The sequence below is a fragment of the Giraffa tippelskirchi genome, chromosome 8 (genome assembly GCF_054371585.1).
Source record: "Giraffa tippelskirchi isolate mGirTip1 chromosome 8, T2T-mGirTip1v1.2.pri, whole genome shotgun sequence".
Lineage (NCBI taxonomy): Eukaryota > Metazoa > Chordata > Mammalia > Artiodactyla > Giraffidae > Giraffa > Giraffa tippelskirchi.
In genome coordinates this window covers 86,137,936-86,157,244 of record NC_137282.1, presented here as the reverse complement: position 1 = coordinate 86,157,244, position 19,309 = coordinate 86,137,936, and the positions used below count along the sequence as shown (strand labels likewise).

General features: G+C 40.2%; 1 protein-coding gene across 2 annotated transcripts in view; it reads left to right on the top strand.

Annotated features, from left to right (window-relative positions):
• The window catches only part of C6 (complement C6), an 80,436-nt gene that overhangs the window by 51,093 nt on the left and 10,034 nt on the right, over nucleotides 1-19,309 (top strand). For both annotated transcript variants that reach the window (XM_081517549.1, XM_081517550.1), the window contains exons 15-17: nucleotides 79-267; nucleotides 5,816-5,906; nucleotides 11,908-12,149. In XM_081517549.1, the coding sequence (XP_081373675.1) occupies nucleotides 79-267; nucleotides 5,816-5,906; nucleotides 11,908-12,149 (522 nt within the window). The remainder of the gene's footprint in view (nucleotides 1-78; nucleotides 268-5,815; nucleotides 5,907-11,907; nucleotides 12,150-19,309) is intronic.

The following is a 19,309-nucleotide window of genomic DNA, read 5'->3' as shown; positions in this document are numbered from 1 at the left end:
TGGAATGCACAAAATCTGCCTGTATCCCTTGAGTGTTCTGTTCCACCAAATGCATCTGAAATGTTTCTCTCTCTGCAGGGACAGAGTGCCTCAAGCCAATAGTGCCGGAAGGACTGACATTGTCACCATTTCAGACATTATATAAAATTGGTGACTCCATTGAGCTAACCTGTCCCAGAGGTTTGGTTGTCAATGGGCCATCGAGGTACACATGCAGTGGGGATTCCTGGACACCACCCATTTTGGACTCACTCAGCTGTGAAAAAGGTAAAGCTCAGGATCCTGGGGTCTGCTAAAGTGGTGTCCTTTAAGATGATCTGTGTAGCATCCACAGAGATGCTATTGCTTATGATGCGCTGAGGTGTATTTCACCTTGTGTCGATGACGAGCTCAGGCAACACATAAGTAGCTATTGGTCAAGTGGATACTTTCAAATCTTGGAGAGTGGGGTCAATTTTATTTTCCAATCTAATACTCCAATATTTTGATAGAGCACAAGTGCTCTCATGTAACAAGATCAGAACTGAAGGTTAACTGAAATTTTAGCTCAAGTGGAGAGTGACAAAAAAGTAACGCTTTTTAATTAATTAAACATTTTATTTTAACTTATTTGCTTGTTTGGTGAGTCGCTTCAGTCCTGTCTGACTTTTTGCGACTCCCTGGACTGTAGCCTGCCAGGCTCCTCTATCCATGGGATTCTCCAAGCAAGAAGATTGGAGTGGGTTGCCATTTCCTCCTCCAGGGGATTTTCTCGACCCAGGGATCATACCCACATCTCCTGCAGCCCCTGCATTGCAGGTGGATTCTTTACTGCTGAGCCACTGGGAGCCTATTATTTTGAATTTACAACATAGAAATACACGAATATTCACCAATTTTCTAACACAGGACCAACCTCTTATTTCCTAAAGGGTCTTCTGATTTGAGTTCCAAGATTTCTTTCTTGAATAAAACAAATACCTAATTCATTATTTGCTATCCCATATCCCATATCAATTTCTCTAAAACAATAAGTTTTTAAACTCCAAATAGAGCACTTCCTTAAAAAACACATCTGCTTAAGTCCCTTTCCCTGATTCTGATGTTGTTGAGCTAGGAGGGCCAGTATTTGTGTTTATATAAAATCTTTCCGAGTTAATCTGGATACAGCCAAAGTTGAGAATTACTGTTTTGAAGAGAGGTGAAGGCTTAAAGGCAACTTTTGCAGCAAATTTGACTAGAAAATGCTTTAAAATTTTTATATGTATTACTTTTCTTAATCTTTTATAGTAGTTTCATCCACAATTAATTCAGAGAAACATTTTTGCAAACCATTTTAAATTATTCAATGTTTTCGATTTAGTTTTTATAAAAATAATTTTTCCTCCTTTATCAGTTGATATATTTATCAACTTATGTGTAAGTTTGATATATTATGTAAGTTGATATATTTAATTAACTTACACAATTACAATAGAAATTGGCCTAAATAGACTTGGAAACAAATAAAACTGACTCTTGGTAAGTCTATAACCGTACTAGTGGGTGCAGAAGAGTGAAGCTGTGAAAGAGAGGAACATATAAACCTGGAAGTTCAGTGTCTGACAGGCAGCTGGCAGGAGGAGCTGAGAACTCCCATTAGTCTGGCATGTTGGTTACTTGGAGGAAAGGGAAGGGAGCTTCAACTATTTCATATCTTCCAAATTTCTCAACATGCTTGTTCAAGTTATGTGTCATTTTTAATCAGAGAATCCTGGAGGGTTTATCTGAGCTCAGGTATGATTGGGCCTATTTTGCCTATGAAAAAACTAAAGGCAAAGAGAGGCTAAATTAGACCCAAAACCAGACAGTTTGGGTTGAACAAGTGGCTCTGCTAATTCCTCAAGATCTCTGCTACCTTGCCTTCTTTATCATGTTCTGTGCTTTTATAACGTCTGAAGGAAAAGGGGAAACTTAATCTGTTACATGGGTTTCCCTGGTGGCTCAGACAGTAAAGAATCTGCCTGCAACGCGAGAGACCTGAGTTCAGTCCCTGGGTTGGGAAAATCCCCTGGAGAAGGAAATGGCAACCCACTCCAGTATTCTTGCCTGGAGAATCCCATGGACAGAGGAGCCTGGTGTGCAACAGTCCATGGAGTCACAAAGAGTTGAACACGACTGAGTGACTTTTACTTTTCAACTGTTATATAACCTTAAAACTATTGATAAAGAGATCATATGGAAATCTGTGAGAATTTCAGGTTGGTATTGTGGCTTAGCTTCACTTGATTCTTGATCATACACGTCAGAGAGATGAATGTGTTTGGAGACCACACAGTTGACAGAATTAAGATTCTCTGGGCATCTTAGGTAGATACTTCTCTTTATACAAATAACAGCATATGTATACACATACACACACCCCTCCATGTTTTTAAAAGAAACTGCAATTATAATTCAAACTGAGAGATAATGAAATGCTCTACATCGAGATAAAAGAAAGAAATACTCCATCTCATCTACTTTCTCTCTGACAATGTTGGCAGGAAGATCAGTGAAAGGAGTCTCAGAAAAAGAAAGTCATCAATAAAACTGAACCTCTTTCCTCTCAGTGTGGCGGGAGATGTGTGATATAGAGATGTTCAGGTCATTGGCTGGCCAGAAAGACTTTTAATTCTTTTAATGTGAAAAAGAATTTTGCTTCCTGAAAAATGAGGTGCTGTACACCTCCTCTGTCATTTTTATCCCTTCCTCTGAGAAATTAACAGCTCCAAAGATCCCCTTGCCCTCATCACTCTTTAAAGATTGCAATGTTTCCATTTACGTGTTGCTCACAAACTGTGCAGGGCAGAAAGTGTGAGCAGCTGAGGACCAGTTCTGGCTTCCACCTGACACTTAGTGAGGGAGCGAAGAATCTTTGTATGTGGTCACTGATGACGTCAAACTGGTAGGCAGGGAGCAAAGCTCTGTGTGCTTGAAAACTGATGCTCTTTGGAAATGCATAGCTTAGAGCCCCTCCTTGACCTGAGTAAGTGTGGATTTATTCACAAAAGCCAAAGAGGCATAGCCACACAAGAAACCAAAGAAAAACAAGCCCATGTCAATGGAAATCTTAGTATCTGAGAATTTAGCAGCAGTTATAGGTCTCCATGTTCATGAAAGCTCTGAGCCAAATTTCACCAGATAGAATGAGGGTCCTAACAGAAGAGAATAGTAGGGAATGGAAATGCATGGCAGCAAAGAAGAAAATGTACCAATTTTTAAAATCTTTATTTTTGCCTCTAACATAAACCTGCCTGATACACCTTTCTACTTCCCTCCTTTGTCAGTTACTTGCTTACAGAGCCTACTGTGGCCATATGGATGCCTGATTAGTCAGATACAGTCCAGGGACTTGTGTTTCATCCAGGAGGCTTGGGATGTCAGCTCCATGTTTAATTCAACCTAAATTGAAGTTCTAAAGCTAAACTTCTTTGGGTGAGCCTCAACATAAGCAAATATAACCAAGATTTCCCCTTCCATATAATATACCTACTGCAACATGGGTATATAATCCACATGCAATGTGGGAGACCTGGGTTCGATCCTTGGGTTGGGAAGTTCCCCTGGAGAAGGCCATGGCAACCCACTCCAGTATCCTGGAGAATCCCATGGACAGAGGAGCCTGGTAGGCTACAGTCCACGGGGTCGCAAAGAGTTGGACATGACTGAGCAACTAAGCACAGCATTCAGCACATATTATACCTGTGTTCTTCATTCTACTTTAATCTCCCTTCCTCATATTCAGTATTTAATTGCTTATCTTAGCACAAGCATCATTTCCTTATAAATCTTCCTTACATTTCTCAGTTTTTGTTTTTGTTTTTTGCTGATATGGTCTCCTGAAATCATATTTCTTCCAAATACCTATCTCATCCTTTAATTATAAACTCATCACTATGATTATTTGATTAATGTCTCTTTTTCCACTATTGCTTAGATTCATGGAAAAAGAGGATAACTACTGTTTTCATTTTTCTGCTTCTTTTTTTTCCCACCATAACATCCTAGTACCTAGAATATTGGACAGGGATAAATAGCTACATTTGGAAGCTGTCCATTTCTCCACTGATTATTCTTATAAGAAAAATCTGGCTCTTCATTATTCCCTAAAATCCATTTGCACAATTGTTGACACTGACATCCATATTGCTAAACCTAATGGACAATATTTTGGTCCTCATCTGCTTTGGTCTCTCAGCAACATTCAACAGAGATGACCTTCTGCAGATGCATTCTTCCCCTGCTTCCAACACACAACGCCATCTGGTTTAGCGTCTACCTCTCTGGCTGCTGCCCTGCATCTTTAGCAAGCTCCTGCCTGTGCATGGACTTTAAATGCTGGAGTTCCTCAAGACTCAGATCTGTGCCCTAACCTCATGCTACACTCTCCTGCTGGGGAATCTCACCCATACCCAGAGCGCCAATGATACCCCCAGAGGCTAATAAATTTAAATCTTTCCCACAGACTTCTCCACTGAGCTTTAGGCCTGAGTATCCAAATTCCTATACATCTGTTTTGTTTGGCTGTCCTAAAGAGATCACAGATTCAGCATTTGCAGAGAGGAATTCCTGAGTCATTACCCTTGCCTCCCTACCACTAACTTCTTCTAATATTTACTATTTCAGTTTAGGCACCAACATCTATTCTTTATGCAAACCAGAAACCTAAGAATTATACCTGACAGTTCTCATAACCTACCCACAATATGCAATCTCATGCATTTTACATGCTTGAAATGTCTCAGGTTCACTCACTTCTCTCCATTTCCACCTCTGGCACTTTGATCCAAATGACCATTCTCTTTCACCCAAACTACTATAGTGAAAGTGAAAGTCACTCAGTCATGTCAGACTCTTTGCGACCCCATGGACTGTACAGTCCATAGAATTCTCCAGGCCAGAATACTGGGGTGGGTAGCTTTTTCCCTTCTCTAGGGGATCTTCCCAATAATAACCTCATAAATTGTCTACTCTCTTGACCACCATTCCTGTCCAAATGCATTCTTTACACAGAAGCCAGAATTAAATTCTTTTCCAAATCCAGACCTGATTTTATCACACCACCCCCTGCTAAAACCTATCAAACATTTACCACTGCTTATAAAATAAGACAAAAATCCTTCAAAAACCCTTTATGACCCTCCACAGTCCACCGCACAGCCATCTCTCTGGCCATATCTTGTTGCTTGCCCTTGTTTCCCTGGCTTTCTTTCAATTCCAAGAAAGTCGCATGTTATCTCTCTTTTGAGCACTTTCATGTCTGCTATTTCCTTTGCTTCCATCATACTCCCTTTTCTCTTCCCATTTTACTGTTCATAACCTTCCTAGCTACATCAATTTTCTTGATTATATGCTTTCTATTTAATAGCACTAATAACAGCAGAAATTCTATGTGTAAAATGTGTTTGTTTGATTAATGTCTGTCTGCCCACAAGACTAAAATTTCTGTGAGCGTGGGATCTGGGTCAAATTTTGCTGAACTCACTATCCCCAGAATCTATCACAGTGCTGGTAAATCATAGTTGTTCAATAAATATTTGAAAAACAAATGAACAAAAATTTCACCAATTTCATTTTCTTTGGTTCTCTGAACTTCATAGCAGTTTTAGATTGGAAATGTGATAGCTCACAAGGGCTAGAAAGGACTTTTCAGATGGACTATTTCATAACAACAGATTTGAAAAAGCTAAAATGAGTGCTCTCACTCTAGGAGATAAATGAGAACCTTTCACCATAGCCTTTTCTCCTAAATTCAGACTTATCACTTGAAATCTATGCTGTGCATTGTTCTTTCCTTCATTTTCTTTTGTTTCAGATATCCTGACAGGCTTAAGGGGTCACTGTCAACCAGGACAAAAACAGTTGGGATCTGAATGCGTTTGCATGTCTCCAGAAGAAGACTGTAGGTAAGAGATACTCTCTGGACTGTGCTTAGGAACTGAGAAAACCAGTCTAGTATAACCAACTTCCTGAAGGAGCCGGGCTTCTTAAAGCAGGAATACAAAGCATATTAATTTTTAGTATAACTGATATCCCCTGTGCTCTGTTGAATTCTTCCTTCCCCACTGAGTAGCAAGCATTCTTAATTATCTCTCAACCTTGTTCCCTAAGTTTGCATAGCTTTTGTACTAAAACAGTCTCATTCTGGTGATAAAGACATTTCTGTCCTGTTTAAAGCATCAGACTCAATTATCTCAAAGCCTTCTTCTTCCCCCTAAATATAGGGGCAAAGTTGTGACTCCAAGAGGTTGGAGTAGAGAAAGAGGTGTGAGCATGGACTTCACACACAGACACACACACACACACACACACACACACACACACACACATCTCTTTGTTAGCTTATTCTTTCACATGGTGGCAGAGAGCATAAAGAAAAATGATATATCCTTATATGGCTTCCATGACTCTCTGTTGTTATAACTGCTTTTTTCTACATAAACAAACCCAGGAGTGTCAAAAGTGCTTATTAATTTCAGGACTACTTTCATGGGAGGAAAATCCAAAGTAAGATTTGCTTAAGGTAAAATTTTGTTTCTCTATCTTACAAAATAAATGCAGGAGGAAGGCAGTCTACCGATGGTCTGGTGATTCTCTTCTTTCAGATAGGACTGAGCTCTTTCCTACTGTCTGTTCTGCTATGCTTTTTTTAAATCTAATATTCATATTTTATTTTTTATTGAGGTATAGCTGATACTTTATTTCTCTTTATTAAAATAAAGTTGTCTGTCTGACATTCTTAAAGTTATATCATGGTCCAAGATTTCTCTGCTGGAGTACAAAAGAAGGAAGACCAGAAATGGACACATGCTCTCTTTTTAAGGAGAGTTCCTGGGGGATTCATCATGGCTTCCATTTCATTACTCTTCTCTTGTTCACATGGCCATGTGGCCCTGCAAAGGAGGCTATCAAATACCTAGAAGCAGAATCATTGGCCAGAAGCAAAAGCATTTTTTCAATAAATTCAGTTCAGTTCAGTCACTCAGTCGTGTCTGATTCTTTGTGACCCCATAGACCACAGCATGCCAGGCCTCCCTGTCCATCACCAACTCCCGGAGTTTACATAAACTCATGCCCATTGAGTCGGTGATGCCATCCAACCATCTCATCCTCTGTCGTCCCCTTCTCCTCCTGCCCTCAATCTTTCCCAGCATCAGCATCTTTTCCAATGAGTCAACTCTTTGCATCAGGTGGCCAAAGTAATGGAGTTTCAGCTTCAACCCCAGTCCTTCCAATCCTTCCAGAACACCCAGGACTGATCTCCTTTAGGATGCAATGGTTGGATCTCCTTGCAGTCCAAGGGACTCTCAAGAGTCTTCTCCAACACCACAGTTCAAAACCATCAATTCTTCGGCGCTCAGGTTTCTTCACAGTCCAACTCTCACATCCAAACATGACTACTGGAAAAACCATAGCCTTGACTAGATGGACCTTTGTTGGCAAACTAATGTCTCTGCTTTTTAATGTGCTATCTAGGTTGGTCATAACTTTCCTTCCAAGGAGTAAGCGTCTTTTAATTTCATGGCTGCAATCACCATCAGCAGTGATTTTGGAGTCCAAGAAAATAAAGTCAGCCACTGTTTCCACTGTTTCCCCATCTATTTGCCATGAAGTGATGGAACCAGATGCCATGATCTTAGTTTTCTGAATATTGAGCTTTAAGCCAACTTATGCACTCTCCTCTTTCACTTTCATCAAACGGCTCTTTAGTTCTTCTTCACTTTCTGCCATAAGTGTGGTGTCATCTGCATATCTGAGGTTATTGATATTTCTCCCGGCAATCTTGATTCCAGCTTGTGCTTCATCCAGCCCAGCGTTTCTCATGATGTCCTCTGCAAATAAGTTAAATAAGCAGGGTGACAATATACAACCTTGACGTACTCCTTTTCCTATTTGGAACCAGTCTGTTGTTCCATGTCCAGTTCTAACTGTTGCTTCCTGACCTGCATACAGGTTTCTCAAGAGGCAGGTCAGGTGGTCTGGTATTCCCATCTCTTTCAAAATTTTCCACAGTTTATTGTGATCCACACAGTCAAAGGATTTGGCATAGGCAATAAAGCAGAAATAGATGTTTTTCTGGAACTCTCTTGCGTTTTCGATGATCCAGCGGATGTTGGCAATTTGATCTCTGGTCCCTCCGCCTCTTCTAAAACCAGCTTGAAAATCTGGAATTTCACAGCTCATGTATTGCTGAAGCCTGGCTTGGAGAATTTTGAGCATTACTTTACTAGAGTATGAGATGAGTGCAATTTTGTGGTGTTTAAGTATTCTTTGGCATTTCCTTTCTTTGGGATTGGAATGAAAAGTGACCTTTTCCAGTCCTGTGGCCACTGCTGAGTTTTCCAAATTTGTTGGCATATTGAGTGTAGCACTTTCACAGCATCATCTTTTAGTATTTGAAATAGCTCAACTGGAATTCCTCACCTCCCTTAGCTTTGTTCCTAGTGATACTTCCTAAGGCCCACTTGACTTCACATTCCAGGATGTCTGGCTCTAGGTGAGTGATCACACCATTGTGATTATCTGGATCATGAAGATCTTTTTTGTACATTTCTTCTGTGTATTCTTGCCAACTCTTCTTAATATCTTCTGCTTCTGTTAGGTCCATATGATTTCTGTCCTTTATTGAGCCTGTCTTTGCGTGAAAGTTTCCCTTGGTATCTCTAATCATCTTGAAGAGATCTCTAGTCTTTCCCATTCTATTATTTTCTTCTATTTCTTTGCACTGATCACTGAGGAAGGCTTTCTTACCTCTCCTTGCTATTCTTTGGAACTCTGCCTTCAAATGGGTTTATCTTTCCTTCTCTCCTTTGCTTTTTACTTCTCTTCCTTTCACAGCTATTTGTAAGGCCTCCTTAGACAGCCATTTTGCTTTTTTTGCATTTCTTTTTCTTGAGGATAGTCTTGATCCCTGTCTCCGGTACAATGTTATGAGCTTCCATCCGTAGTTCATCAGGCACTCTGTCTATCAGATCTAGTCCCCTAAATCTATTTCTCACTTCCACTGTATAATCATGAGGGATTTGATTTAGGTCACATCTTAATGGTCTAGTGGTTTTCCCTACTTTCTTCAACTTATGTCTGAATTTGGCAATAAGGAGTTCATGATCTGAGCTACGGCCAGCTCCCGGTCTTGTTTTTGCTGACTGTATAGAGCTTCTCCATCTTTGGCTGTAAAGAATACAACCAGTCTGATTTCGGTGTTGGCCATCTGGTGATGTCCATGTGTAGAGTCTTCTCTTGTGTTATTGGAAAAGGGTGTTTGCTATGACCAGTGCGTTCTCTTGACAAAACTATTAGCCTTTGCCCTGCTTCATTCTGTACTCCAAGGCCAAATTTGCCTGTTATTCCAGGTGTTTCCTGACTTCCTAGTTTTGCATTCCAGTCCCCTATAATGAAAAGGACATCTTTTTTGTGTGTTAGTTCTAAAAGGTCTTGTAGGTCTTCATGAAACTGTAAAACTTCAGCTTCTTCAGCGTTACTGGTTGGGACATAGACTTGGATTACAGTGATATTGAATGGTTTGCCTTAGAAACGAACAGAGATCATTCTGTCATTTCTGAGATTTCATCCAAGTACTGCATTTCAGACTTTTGTTGACTATGATGGCTACTCCATTTCTTGTAAGGGATTCTTGCCCACAGTAGTAGACATAATGGTCATCTGAGTTAAATTCACCCATTCCAATCCATTTTAGTTCGCGGATTCCTTTAGAATGTCAACATTCAATCTTGCCATCTCCTGTTTGACAACTTCCAATTTGGCTTGTTTTATGGACCTAACATTCCAGGTTCCTATGCAATATTGCTCTTTACAGCATTGGATCTTGCTTCTATCACCAGTCACATCCACAACTGGGTGTTGTTGTTGCTTTGGCTCCATCCCTTCATTCTTTCTGGATTTATTTCTCCACTGATCTCCAGTAGCATATTGCATACCCATCTTTCAGTGTCCTATCATTTTGCATTTTCATACTGTTCATGGGGTTCTCAGGCAAGAATACTGAAGTGATTTGCCATTCCTTTCTCCAGTGGACCACATTTTGTCAGAACTCTCCACCATGACCTGTCTGTCTTGGGCGGTCCTACATGGTCTGGCTCATTGTTTTGTTGAGTTAGACAAGGCTGTGGTCCATGTGATTAGATTGGCTAGTTTTCTGTGATTGTGGTTTCTGTGATTGTGGATTCTGTGATTGTGAATAAAATTAGAGTTAAGTTACTGAGGAAGAGAATGAATAAATGGTGAAGTAGGAAGTCACCAGTTGTGTCCAGTTGTGATATTTCACTTTTTATATATTTTAAACAATGCAGGCTGTTCTAGGCCAATTTTCATCTTTAAAACCACATGTACATAACTATTGGGGTTTCCCAGGTGGCTCAGTGATAAAGAATTCACCTGCCAATGCAGGAGGCACAGGTTCAATCCCTGGGTCAAGAAGTTCCCCTGAAGAGGGGAATGGCAACCCACTCCAGTATTCTTGCCTGGAAAATCCCATGGACAAGGAGCCTGCTGGGCTATAGTTCATGGAGTCACAAAGGGTCAGACACAGCTTGGTGACTAAACAGCAGCAGCAGCAGTTCATAATTACTACTTTTGAATTTTTCTTCTATTTCTTTGCACCAAGGTTTTTTTTCAGCTTTAACACCGATTGCCTCTCACATTCTTCTGAGTTCCAAGTAAACAAACACTTGTAGGGACACTTTGTTTTTTCATTTATTTATGAGAACAATACAGGGACTTTTTCTGTAACATTTCACTGTTGTAATTCAGCCCAGTGATGGCTCTGTCTACCTTCCTAAGAATTGACTGCAAGTGGTCCACCTTGTATGAGCTACCTGCTGCTGCGGTCTCCTCAACCAGAAGATGGCCTTCTAGGGAGAACTCACAACATCCTCATTGTCCATGTAACCCAGAGGGAACTTCTTTGTCTTTGCAATACCAGACTATGAGAGTACAGACTGTCCTCTAGAACTATCTGAATTTCAGCTCAGCCCTCCCTCTCCAGCCTTTTCCTATACTCCTCAGTCCTCTTTGATATGGCAGCGCAGGTGTTTGTGAGAGTGACTGGCCCCACAGCTTAAGTTCTCTGAACTTAGAAAGTGGCTTTTTGTTCTCTCTCTGGGCTTCAGTTCCTGGAAACAAATTTACACACTGGTGCACTGATTTTAAACTCTAAAGTTGACATCAGAGAAGAAACTCAGGTTTGGAGTAATCAAGTTCTTGTCTTCTCAGCAAGAGAAAGACTATGGCTATCTTCTTGTTAGCAGGACCCATCCCTTTACTTAGATTTAGTGAGTTATTCAAAGATCGACTTAAAAACGCATGCTCTTAGTCACAATACAAACACACTTGCAATGCTATATAATTATATATAAGCAAATGAGTTCAGGGGAAGTGCAGACTAAAATAGGCTAGGTTGATCAGGATTAGCTTGAAAATGTAGCCAAGAATTGATCTGGACATAGACAGCTGGAGAGGGGAGATAGTGCAACATGGATTGAGCAGGGCATGGGATGGTAGCAAAGGAAGAATAATCTTGTCAGTCTAGAAAATGCTCAATACAGTTGTCAGGTGATAAAAAAGGGATTAAGGAGGATGGGAAACTGATTCTAGAAAGGAAAGTTGATTGGATGAATACAAAATATGGAAGATTTTGATTATCAGAATTAATGAATTCAAACTTTAATTTGAAGGCAATTGTGAGTAGTAACAAACTCAAAATGAAATTTTTTTTTTTAGGAAGATGAATCCCAGAGCATGCAAGATTAAATGAGGGACTGAAAGAAGAGAAATTGGGGGGAAGAGATTAGGGGGTACAGAACTAGGTGGTAAGTTAACATATGAGTTGTCTACACACCATCTTTTCTAGTCTTCATATATAAATCCTTGCTTTTCTTTCCCATACAGCCATTATTCAGAAGAAATCTGTGTGCTTGATACAACATCCAGCCATCACTTTACTTCATCTGCTTGTGAGCTTTTGGCCGAGAAATGTTTAAATAATCAGCAACTCCATTTTCTACATATTGGTTCATGCGAAGAGGGTCCACAGTTAAAATGGGGTCTGGAAAGGATAAAACTTTCATCCAGTAGCACAAAGAATGAATCTTGTGGCTATGACACCTGCTACAACTGGGAAAAATGTTCAGGTAAGCTCCAGTGTTAACTCATGCTAGAAAAGCTGTCACTTAACCTTCATCTCAGCTAGTACATCTTATTTGTATTTATACAGTGTTTCTTATAAATAACTTTTCCTTAATCAAAACTAATTCTTTTTCATTGTAAAAAATGATAGGAAATTATTTAAATAGAAGGGAAAGGTAGAACTCAATCTACGCGCAATTAGAAATAACTACTTTAACAACTTTGGTGTAAATCTTTCCAGTCTTTTTCTGTACATACATAATCAGGCCCACCCTTCGTCCCCAAGTAAGAACACCCATCCTGATCTCATGCTTCACTACCCCTCTTCCCCACCCTTTGGAGGGCCTTTATCAAATTGTCTAAGTTCCCTTTGGCAGATGGAACCAGCTTGGGCCAGCATAGGTAGAGTGCCCTGAGCCTGGACTGGTTTCCTCATCAATACCAATTACCAGAAGTATCTGCCTCAAGTATTTTGAAGTCCCCTTGTAGTGCCTGGGATCAGCCCATGCTGTAGGGTTCCACAGGCAGGATGCCTTGAACCCACATGAGGTCCCTTGTGAGCCTGAGCCCTGTTCCACCCTTGTGGGACATTCTTCTACCCTCTATTGCTTCTCTCCTCATTAGGCACGATGTCCCAAGAAGCTTTGGGACTCTGCCTACAGACTCCTCCCTGGCTCAGAGCTAGACCCTTATTCCCAGAGAGCAGCCTGGTGAGCCACTGGCCAGCAGGGTAGTCTTTCTCAAAATTGCTTGCGATCAGAATGTTAGTATGAAGTTGACACTAATTTAGAATGACTTTAATCATCTATATAAAAGAAACACCCCATTAAAAAATTCTCTGGAGCCTCACACACCTCAGGGATTGCATATATTATGTTTGAAAACAATAGGATCACATACTACATCTTATTTTATATATTGCTGCTTTTTTCACTTTGATATATCATGAAACTATTTCCGTATCATTATATACTATTCTGCCATATAATTTTCCATGTCTGCAAAAGCTTATATGGGCATCTTGTGATTTTACTTAATCAATCTTCAATTTGATATTTAGATTTTTCCCAAGATTTTTCTGTTATAAACAGTGCTGTGACAGACAAATCTATCACAGGTAAATCTATACTCTAAGATTCTATCCTTAGGCTATGCTTAAATGAAATGTTTCTAGATAAATATTATTTTAAAATAGAAAGTTTTTGTTGATGCAATGTATCAACTTGCTTTCTAGAAATGTCTTTATCATATTATATTCATATTTACAGTGTGTGATCAAGACTGCCTTCCACACGCTCACCAAAACTTGGAGCTATTACCCGTTTATATTTCTGCCTATTTGATACTTAAAAAGTAGTATTACATTTCCATTTTCTGTAAGTGTATTGCCTATTGGCGTTTCATTTGTGACTTGCTTACAAGCAGAAACTTCACAGCAGTGCATTTGCGATAAGATGAAATTGGAACCTGAAATTGTTCAACTGAGCTTCATATAATACATAAATATGGATTGAAGATTAGGACTTAACAGAACTCAAATAGGAAGCTAGATTTCCCTCTGGCCCATCTTCAAAAAATCATCTGAAATCAAGGCATAAAGTAAGCAACGGGAACTTACTGAATTGTTAACATCTACCTTTTGCTGAAACCACTTTAGTTTTGCAAAAACAAAGATAAAAACCTTATTATTACCCTTGACTTCTCTTTCACGTTTCAACCCAGTTCTTTGAGTCAGTCCTGGAAAATGGGAGAGACCTTATAATCCAAATCCAGGCTTTTCCTGATCCACTTAAAGCTGATTATCAAGGTCCAGCTCGCTTGACAGGTGGCAGGATGGAGTCCATGACAGAGGGTCACCATGATTTGCACAGCCAACAGGCCATCTGATGGTGGTTACTCAGAAGGTCACTGTCTGGAGCTTCTCACCTCATGCCCCGAATAAGGCAATTTCACATCAGTTCAGTTCAGTCACTTAGTCGTGTCTGACTCTGCAACCCCATGAACCGCAGCACTCCAGGCCTCCCTGTCCATCACCAACTCCCAGAGTTTACCCAAACTCATGTCCATTGAGTGGGTGATGCCATCCAATCATATCATCCTCCGTCATCCCCTTTTCCTCCTGCCTTCAATCTTTCCCAACATCATGGTCTTTTCAAACGAGTCAGCTTTTCACATCAGGTGGCCAAAATTTGGAGCTTCAGCCCCAACATCAGTCCCTCCAATGAACACCCAGGACCGATCCCCTTTAGGATAGACTGGTTGGATCTCCTTGCAGTCCAAGGGACTCTCAAGAGTCTTCTCCAACACCACAGTTCAAAAGCATCGATTCTTTGGCACTCAGCCTTCTTTACAGTCCAACTCTTACATCCATACATGACTACTGGAAAAACCATAACCTTGACTAGATGGACCTTTGTTGGCAAAATAATGTCTCTGCTTTTTAATATGCTATCTAGGTTGGTCATAATTTTCCTTCCAAGGAGTAAGCGTCTTTTAATTTTATGGCTGCAATTACCATCTGCAGTGATTTTGGAGCCCAAAAAATAAAGTCAGTCACTGTTTCCCCATCTATTTGCCATGAAGTGATGGAACCAGATGCCATGATCTTAGTTTTCTGAATGTTGAGCTTTAAGCCAACTTTTTCACTCTCCTCTTTCACTTTCATCAAGAGGCTCTTTAGTTCTTCTTCACTTTCTGCCATAAGGGTGGTGTCATCTGTATATCTGAGGTTATTGATATTTCTCCTGGCAATCTTGATTCCAGCTTGTGCTTCATCCAGCCCAGTGTTTCTCATGATGTCCTCTGCATATAAGTTAAATAAGCAGGGTGATAATATACAGCCTTGACGTACTCCTTTTCTTATTTGGAACCAGACTGTTGTTCCATGTCCAGTTCTAACTGTTGCTTCCTGACCTGCATACAGGTTTCTCAAGAGGCAGATCAGGTGTTCTGGTATTCCCATCTCTTTCAGAATTTTCTACAGTTTATTGTGATCCACACATTCAAAGTCTTTGGCATAGTCAATAAAGCAGAAATAGATGCTTTTCTGGAATTCTCTTGCTTTTTCGATGTTCCAGTGAATGTTAGCAATTTGATCTCTGGTTCCTCTGCCTTTTCTAAAACCAGCTTGAAAATCTGGAATTTCACAGCTCATGTATTGCTGAAGCCTGGCTTGGAGAATTTTGAGCATTACTTTACTAGCCTGTGAGATGAGTGCAATTGTGCGGTAGTTTGAGCTTCCTAATTTCACATAGAAGAAGGAAAACCAGGCCTGAATACTTACATTGCTCGACTCTAATCATTGTTCATTCATCATCTAGGTAAACACTACTATTCATTTTTTTGTTGCCTGACCAACACCATTACCTAACTGACATCTCTCTTGGAGACAATAATTTGTGGTAGGCAAGAGCTGAAAGTACTAGGCAACTATGTATTTATTTAAATTTTGGATTTAAAATACAAACTTTTTCTCTAAAAATTATAATGTAAGAACATTATTGTCAAAAATACATACAAAAAATAAAAGGGACTTGGACAGCAGGGAGGACAAATGGTGCCTGTCTGAACCGCAGTAGGTAGCACAGGTATTCAGGGATGTGTTTAGTGTTAACATCTATTTTCCGTGTTTATCATGGAGAAAGGTCTTCATGGAGCTCCTCTGTTTCAAAGAGGTTTTTTTTTTTTTTTCCTTCTTCTTTTCACACAAATTATTCTTTCCAAATTTGGCTGGGTTAACAATACATGACTTATGATTTAGTCAAAAATCTATCTTTACTATTAGCCCTTTGCTTGGCGCGTGCGTGCTTAGCCTCTAGGTTAGGTCCGACTCTTTGTGACCCCTATGTACATCTAAATCCCATAGTCACCAGGATCTTAAGCTTGTCTTAAAAAAAGAACAGTCAACTAAAAATATAGTCACAACCTGAAAGTACAGAGTTATTTTATTTGGTAGGAACATCTAGGACTAGGAGCCTGAGCCAGGGAGACAGGATCTCAGCAGCTCTGAGAAAACTGCTCCAAGGATGTGGGAGGGGGAGTCAGGCTATACACAAGTTTGCAACAAAGGGAGCAGGCTGTCTGAACAGCAAAGATCAGATACCAAGTTAGGGAATTTAGCATTCTTTGTATGGGGAGTTGCAAGCCTCTGGCTCACTAAACTCATTCCTTTCATATGCACCTCAGCTATCTGGAGCCAACCCTGTTTCCTTGTTCACCTTAAGGAGTGGCAGATGGCTGCTTCTTGCATTTCCCTAGCTTCTCTGCAGTCACCACAGGTGGTGGCAGCATCTGCTAGATCTCAATTTTGGGAACCCTCATTCACATTTGGAAGCCGGAAATCACTGATGGCTGTGACTGTGCTTAAGTTACTCTGTCATGTCCGACTCTTTGAGACCCCATGGCCTGTAGCCCACCAGGCTCCTCTGTCCATGAGGATGCTCCAGGCAAGAATACTGAAGTGGGTTGCCATGTCCTCCTTCAGGGGAACTTCCCAACCCAGGGATCAAACTCAGGTCTCCTGCATTGCAAGTGGATTCTTTACCTGGTGAGCCACCAGGAAAGCCCAATGGCTGTGACATTCTTTTTTATTGATATGGCAGGAGATATTTTCATTTCACAGAACATATAAAGTTTGAATACTTATCAAATATTGGTCAAGTTAGCAGAATGTCTTGGGGTAGTAAAAATAAAGCATGAACATTACTTAATAAGAGAGTTAAGTCATTTAAAATATCCTTTGATCCTACACACAGTCCAAAAACTGAAAGCATTTTTCCCCCTAAAGATATGATCTACCTGTTCCAGCCTTCTTTAGCTGGTGAGCAAAAGTCAGTGTCACAGAGATATCTGTTCATGTGGCACTCCAGAACAAAAGTATGAACCACAGCATTTATGAAAAGAAGAAACTAAAAACTTATTTCATATTCAATCTACTCGTGGCAGGCTGGGGTATTATTAATTTTGACTTGAATTCAATGTTATCTTGATTAAATTGTGTTCTTGATTACACTGTGTACTTTGCTACCCTTTTCCTTCTCTATCTAAAATGAAATGAGAAAAAGTTTAAAGTGGAACTTTAACATGAAATTCACTCTTCAAATGTTGGAACACAAGAGCCTTCCCAAGGAGCCTAATTTTTGGCTATTAAATGTTTTGTCTAAATTTCAAAAATATCTACCAACAAGAGGGGAAAATGTATTCAATAAACATCCATCTAGTATCCAGCACGCTAAAGGCACTGTTCAAAGTAAGGTGAGAGGTATGATGATAAAGGATCTTTATATCCTCAAATTGTTCACGGTTGGAGTAACATTCCACAGCGTTGTTGTTTAGTCACCAAGTCGTGTCCAACTTTTTGCGACCCCATGGACTGTAGCCCACCAGTCTCCTCTGTCCGTGGGATTTCCCAGGCAAGAATATTAGAGTGGGTTGCCATTTCCTTCTCCAGGGGATCTTCCCAACCCAGGGATCAAACTCACTTAGCATGTGGATTCTTTACCACTAAGCCACCAGGGAAGCCCCAAAGTTTCACAATAATTACATGAATAACTTTAATGCAAGACAGTATGTGATAAGAGCTATAAGAGAGATAAATTCTCACCTGGAAGGGTTTCATAAGGATGGAAGCATGATAACCGACTGTTGGAGGTGGCAGGAAGGGCCTTTTCATGCTGGTAATCTGAAAATCATCTTGTTAAGAGCACTTAGGTTATAACCGTACTGCAGGAGTGGTGACCATGGCCTTTCCACAAGCCTGGGGACCTGACATCCTCTCTAGAGGTAGAGCTGTCTCTTGTTCTTTACCAAATCCTAGAGTTTCCAACAACAAACAAGACTGTCCCCAACTAAAATCTTCTCTAGCTGGTTGACAAAGAAGGTAAAAGGGAAATTCATGCCTTTTCAAGAAATGCTTCCTACCATGGACAGGAAGTGTACGTGCTTATGAAATCTCCCCATTTCCTTTTTCTATTTTCTCCCATCAGTTGAGATACATGAGAAAGAGTTGATATTTGCCCAAAAGAATCTACAGACTGTTTTTCAGGCTGACTCAGATATTTTGGCAACATAAATTATCCAAAATCCATCAAATACTTTTCTTTTTGAATACTTATACCTGCACCCCAAATTCAGAATTGAAACCAATTGATGAAGCAGAATTAATTGAGCACCTTGTTAAGAGCTGGTTGGGACAAACAGATGGATGAGTCATGGTTACTGCTATCTCACAAAGCAGTTGTAACATGTCTTGGGAGAAAGACATATGAAGAGCTAGCTTTTTCCAGGGGATCTTCCCAATCTGGGGATTGAACCCCCATCTCCCACATTGCAGGCAGATTCTTTACCATCCAAGCCACCAGGGAAGCTAACTAACAAAAAAGTATAAAAATGTCAGATGTAGTACTGAGAAATTTACACCATTAAAATTTAGTTATAGAAAACCTTGTTATGGACTCTGAGGGAGAAGGTGAGGGTGGGACGTTCTGGGAGAATAGCATTGAAACATGTATATTATCATATGTGAAACAGAACACCATTCCATGTTCAATGCATGAGACAAGGGCTCAGGGCCGGGGCAATGGGATGACCCAGAGGGATGGGATGGGGAGGGAGGTGGGTGGGGGGTCCAGGAAGGGGAACACATGTAAACCCATGGCTGATTCATGTCAATGTATGGCAAAAACTATTACAATATTGTAAAGTAATTAGCCCCCAACTAAAATAAATAAATTTATAAAAAAAAAAAAAAAAAAGAAAACCTTGGTGGGGGATATGTGGCCATACAATGCTTCATAGAGGAGGTAAGGCTTATAGACATTGGACATGTGCAGGAATATTGGAAAGAGCATACCAGTCTGGCAAAAGAAGGGTATAGGATGGGCAATGGACAAAAACTGGACCACCCTTGGGGTCCTTATTGGGAAACAGAGAGAGAGTCACTCTATCTGGGATGAAGAAAGCAGAGAAGATAATGCTGCAAAGGGATATTGAGGCCAAATTGTGGAAGACCTTGAACTTTGATTAAATGAGCCTATATCCCTTTACTCTAAATTGATTTAATATACTTGGCTTTGGTAACTTTACCCCAAATGGTCATTTTAAAACTCTTTCATGAATACAAGAGTTATATGAATTATGAAGTGATGGGGTGGTTTTGAAGCCAGGC